Below are 5817 nucleotides of genomic sequence, written 5' to 3'. Positions count from 1 at the left end.
CTCCTCTTCGGGCGACATGATGGCGTCGGAGATCGGGGATTCCATCTCTTCAGGCGGCGACGCGAGGCGTGTGGGCGCGAAGAACAGCAGTCTGGTGGGGGTCGCGGTGACGTCGGGGCCCTCGGCGCCAATGGGCGAGGGCCGCGCGACCCTCCGGGCGTCGGGCGCAAGAGTGGCCGGGGGGCTCGGGCCGGCGCTTCCGCCAATCACCGTGCCGGCTTCCCCTCCCCCTACCTCTCGCCGCGCCGTGGCCTCCTTCCCCGCAGCCAAAAGCCGCCCCCCCGGAGAGGAGGCGCCGCTGCCCTGTCCTAATCCGGCTCCCCCACAATAGAGGTTTAGTCCGATTACTGCGTTTCTCTTGAGGCCGAACATCGCGAACCGCTGCCGCTGCCGCCTGAGGAAAGTGGAGGCTGAGCCCGATTCCTAACTTGAAGAGAGCGGAAGTAACCTCTGAGAGAGGCGCTCCGAGATCACGCTTTTAGGGCCAGTCCTACGCAATGGCGTCAGGAGCTCTTAAAAAAAAAACACTTTATCTGTATCCCGTAAATGGGGAAGGCTGAGAAAGCTTCCGGCGGTTGCGCACGGCACCTAACCGGCGGGGTCAAGTCAGGGGCGGGGCCTGGGGCAGGGCGGGGTTTCCGGCTCCCCGGAGCCTCTCGCGGCTGGTTACGTGAAAACGGCGGCTTCGGCGCATGAGCTGGTGGGCTTGCGCTCTGGCTTCGCGCCCACCTGGGCCTCCTATTAATGGCTCTCTCTGCTTTCCTAAGCCGTGATATGCGAGCCCCTCCTGTTTTTGTGCAAGAGATTTTTTTTTCCCCCATTCCCAAAGCCTTAACTATCGAGTCACTCAGACTTTGAGGAAAAGGGATAAGTAAATTCTGCTACAGATGGGGAACAACAGTCTTAGATAATATGGATTAAATAAGAGGGCACTGTTGGGGGTGGTCTATAGTTATTTTGCACATCCTCAACTCCTTGGAAATGGGGAGGCTCAATGGACTGCCCTATTGTTCCGTCGCTCAGTCGTGTCCTACTCTTTGCGACCCCATGGACTGCAGCAAACCAGGCCTCCCTGTCTTTCACCATCTCCCTGAGCTTGCCCAATCTCATGTCCATTGAGTGGGTGATGCCATCCAACCATCTCCTCCTCTGTCATTCCCTTCTCCTCCTGCCTTCAGTCTTTCCCAGCATCAGGGTCTTTTTTAATGAGTCGGCTCTTCATCTCAGGTGGCCAAAGTATTAGAGCTTCAACATCAGCATCACTCCTTCCAGTGAATATTCAGGGTTGATTTCCTTTAGGATTGACTGATTTGATCTCCTTGCAGTTCAGGGGACACCAGATTTTAACACTACAGTTGAAAAGCATCAATTCTTCTGTGCTCTGCCTTCTTTATGGTCCAACTCTCACATCCATACATGACTACTGGAAAAACTATAGCCTTGACTAGACAGACCTTTGTTGGCAAAGTAATGTCTCTGCTTTTGAATACACTGTCTAGGTTTGTCATAGCTTTTCCTCCAAGGAACAAGCGTCTTTTAAATTCATGGCTGCAGTCACCATCTGCAGTGATTTTGGAGCCCAAGAAAATAAAGTCTATTACTGTTTCCATTGTTTCCCCATCTATTTGCCATGAAGTGATGGGACTGGATGCCATGATCTTCGTTTTCTGAATGTTGAGTTTTAAGCCAGCTTTTCCACTCTCCTCTTTCACCTTCATCAAAAGCCTCTTTAGTTTCTCTTCACTTTCTGCAATAAGGATGGTGTCATCTGCATATCTGAGATTATTGATCTTTCTTCCAGCAATCTTGATTCCAGCTGATGCTTTATCCAGCCTGGCATTTCTCGTGATGTATTCTCATATAAGTTAAACAAGCTGGGGATTGCCCTATAGAATCACGTTATGTAAACTGACAAAACAAAATTGTTCTGCTCCAGCTAAATTTTATTTCTGTCTCCCTATTTGCTTTCTCCCATTCCCCATCTCTATACTCTGGTGCTATTTACCTACAAGCCTTGCTCTGTCAGCACCTCCTCTAAGACATTTGACTCTAGGGGTAAACTCCTTGAGGACAAGGATCCTGATACATACCATATGTATGAATTAACATTTATTAAAGCAACTTCTTTTTGTTAAAAGACCTGTAAAAATAATAGCTAAAATTCAAGAGCAAAATATTTGAGGGACATAAGCACGAAAGGTGAGCAAGTTTCCTATTTCTGAAACTATCTGTTTAGTAAGGAAATAGGGCATTCATAACACACAATTATGTATTTGGGCAAGACCTAAAACCAGGGAGATTTATAATATGTGGTAGAGAGGATGGAGAGAAACATCTTGTGGTTGTAGTGAATAAGATATAGTTTCTCTATTTAAGGAGCTTCCAATCTTGCACAGCAACTAACCATAATGTGAGATGGAATTTATGCTTTATAGGAGGCATCAACAGCTTAATATTGGAGTTGAGAGGTTGGAAAATTTGCTTTGGGCTAGACAACCTAGAGGAAGAAGACATGGAAGTATTTTCTGCTCTGCTTTCTAGAATGCAGTTTTAGATTGAGGGGAGAGAGGTTGAGCAAATTTTTGTGCTCAATGATGTGGTGGGAGGTGGGAGGGAGGTTCAGAAGGTAGGGGCCATACATATATCTGTGGCCAATTCATGTTGATACACTGCAGAAACCAACACAATATTGTAAAGCAATTATCCTCCAATTAGAAATATATTTTAAAAATTGTGTGTGAAAGCTTTTTCTTCAGAGGCTAAAAAAGGAAATGCATTGCAGGTGTCACCTTAATTATAGCTAGAAATCTCAAGTGCTCAGTAATCCAATTGCGTTTGCTTAATCAATTCAGTCTCCTGTGATCCAAGATGACCATTGCACATCCTCTCTTATGTCCCTAAGCCTCCCATATTCTCTCCTCCCTTCCTCACTCTCAGCTGTTAACTTACTTCACTGAGAAAATGGAAGCAATCACAAGAGATAAACTTTATTTCTCATCACCAAGTCTACTTATTTACAATTGTTTCCATTCTGTTTGCCATCACTATGGTTAAAATGATTGAAATTTCTCTGCTATCTCAGATCAACTGCTTGTGCACTGGATCCCATCTTCTTTGCCTCCGCAAGTACTTGCAATTATCCCCTGCATCATCAATTCTCTCTATATACTGAATAATTCCATCACCAAACAAACAAACTTGATGTTCTCTCTCACATCTTTAGAAAGACTTCCCAGAACCTAAATTCTCTCTCTCTTTTTTTTTTTTTGGTTGCCCTGCATAGCATGCAAGATCGTAGTTCCCTGACCAGGGATTGAACCTGTGCCCCCTGCAGTGGAAGCTTGAATTCTTAACCACTGGGCCGCCAAGGAAGTCCCTAGAACCTAAATTCTTGATGTTCCCCTGTGTAGCAAAAACCTTCAACTTCCTTACTTTATTCTCTCTCTTGAACTCACCCCAACCAAGCTTTCATTCCAGCTACTCCACTGAAACTGTTCTTGTCAATGTCAGCAATGACCTTCACATGGCCAAGCTCCAGTTGTTGATTTGGAGTCCTCATTTACTTGACTTAGCAGTATTTAATACGTATTTAATCATTCCCTTCTTGAAACATTTTCTTCATGTGATTTTTTGGGCACCATAGTCTCCTGGTTTTCCTTCTTCCATACTAGTTACTCTTCAGTTTTTTTCCTCTTTTCCACTGGCAATCTGCTTGGATACCTTGTTTTCTTTTGTAACCCTAGCTATGCCTGACCCATGGCAAACACCCCATTGTTGAATGGATAAATATGAATGTTTATTAATATGGGATATACAAAGGCTAGAAAAGCAGGATGGGGTCATATTATTGAGGACTTTGAAAACCAGTTGAAAAGCTTAGACCTTTTCTAGGGACTAAAAAGGGGGGATCTCTAAGAACTAGAGTGGGCTCCCCTGGTGGTTCAGTGGTAAAGAACCTGCCTGCTAACACAGAAGTGGATTCGATCCCTGGGTCAGCAAGATCCCCTGGAGAAGGAAATGGTAACTCACTCCAGTATTCTTGCCTGGGAAATCCATGGACAGAGGTGCCTGGTGGGCTACAGTCCATGTGGTCATAAAGAGTTGGATATGACTTCGCAACTAAATAACAACAACAAGAACTACAGTACCATGATATATGCTCTAATTTAGGTTCATTACTCAAATTGTTGGTTTTAGAATGGATGCAGAGAGAAAGGATTGGAAGTAACTCAATTAGGAGGCTACTGCAATACGATAGGCAAGAATTAATGGTGACCTGAACTCAGGTAGTGGTCATGGAAATGGAAAAAATAACATGACATTGTGGAGGCAGTCTATAGGGCTTGATGACTAAGAGGATGGAACAACACAGTGTGACATTATCATAAAACAGGCATCCATATTATACAAGATCAGCAGGCAGACCACCTTCCAGACTGCTGTGGATGGCCCTAGAGAAGCACTACTCTAACCAGGGCGGGGAAGGGTCTATACAGCTCAGAGGCAAGGAGTCAGCGTATTTCCAGCATGTCCAGGAGGGCTTGTCCTCAGGGCATTTTAGTTCACTTAGAAGATCTCTGCTTCCCCAGTGACTCAGCTGGCAAAGAACCTCCCTAGCAATGCAGGAAATGCAAGAGACACGAGTTGACCCCCTGGAGAAGGAAATGGCAACCTGCTCCAATATTCTTGCCTGGAAAATTCCATGGACAGAGGAGGCTGGTGGGCTGCAGACCATGGGGTTGCAAAGAATTGGACATGACTGAGTGTGCATGCACACACACACATCAAGAATGGCTCTTGTTCTTAGGATAGCGATAATGGCCACAGTCCTTAACGGGAAAAGCATTGTTGACATCCTGACTATATGCCCTTCTTGTAGGCATGTATTGAATCCTTTGAAATGTCCCCAAATTGTGAGCACATTTCCTCCTTAAAATGAGGCTTTGTTTCAGAGAATTCATTTACATCATTTCTTTCAAAATAGAAAAAAAAGTCTTAGTATAATATCTAAGATGTACTCCACTAGCTTTGTTCTCCAGTCCTTGGGGCCTGAAATTGGGCATACTTAGCATCTCATGTTGCCTTATGCTTGTGCTCACTCAGTTGTGTCTGATTCTTTGCAACCCCATGGACTATAGCCCGCCAGGCTCCTCTGTCCATGGATTTCTCCCAGCCAGAATACTGGAGTGGGGTGCCATGTCCTCCTCCAGGGGATCTTCCTGGCTCAGAGATGGAATCCACGTCTCTTGTGTTTCCTGCATTGGCAGGCAGATTCTTTACCACTAGCGCTGCCTTCTCCCTTTCTAATTAGAAAACCCTTGCTCTTATTCTTACTGTCTCTTTTAATTACTCAACTCTTTTATTCCTCAGCCTAGTAAAGCAACATTTTGTCTTTGTTTTGAGGCCCTATATATAAAAAGTTTGGGAAGACTCTCTACTCGGCTATTAGAAATTTCTAGAATTCCTACAGCATCTTGTTCTCTTTCTTCAAATTGAGTCTAATGTTTTGCTTTTAAGCTATTTCTAAGGCCTCTTCTGAATGTTGAGTTTTAAGCCAACTTTTTCACTCTCCTCTTTCACCTTCATCAAGAGGCTTTTTAGTTCCTCTTCACTTTCTGCCATAAGGGTGGTGTCATCTGCATATCTGAGGTTATTGATATTTCTCCTGGCAATCTTGATTCCAGCTTGTGCTTCTTCCAGCCCAGCGTTTCTCATGATGTACTCTGCATATAAGTTAAATAAGCAGGGTGACAATATACAGCCTTGACGTACTCCTTTTCCTATTTGGAACCAGTCTGTTGTTCCATGTCCAGTTCT

At 44.8% G+C, this 5817-nt stretch overlaps 1 protein-coding gene across 1 annotated transcript in view; it reads right to left on the bottom strand.

Annotated features, from left to right (window-relative positions):
- Positions 1 to 558, bottom strand: part of MCL1 (myeloid cell leukemia 1) — a 4617-nt gene extending 4059 nt beyond the window's left edge. Inside the window, 1 exon segment of the mRNA XM_010838751.1 lies at positions 3 to 558. Within this exon segment, the coding sequence (XP_010837053.1) occupies positions 3 to 372 (370 nt within the window). The 5' untranslated portion in view covers positions 373 to 558.
- Positions 559 to 5817: the final 5259 nt, after the last annotated feature.

Source organism: Bison bison, unplaced genomic scaffold, assembly GCF_000754665.1.
Source record: "Bison bison bison isolate TAMUID 2011002044 unplaced genomic scaffold, Bison_UMD1.0 scf7180017864104, whole genome shotgun sequence".
Taxonomy (NCBI): Eukaryota; Metazoa; Chordata; class Mammalia; order Artiodactyla; family Bovidae; genus Bison; species Bison bison.
The sequence above is the reverse complement of the archived record's forward strand: the minus strand, read 5'-3'. Positions and strand labels throughout refer to the sequence as shown.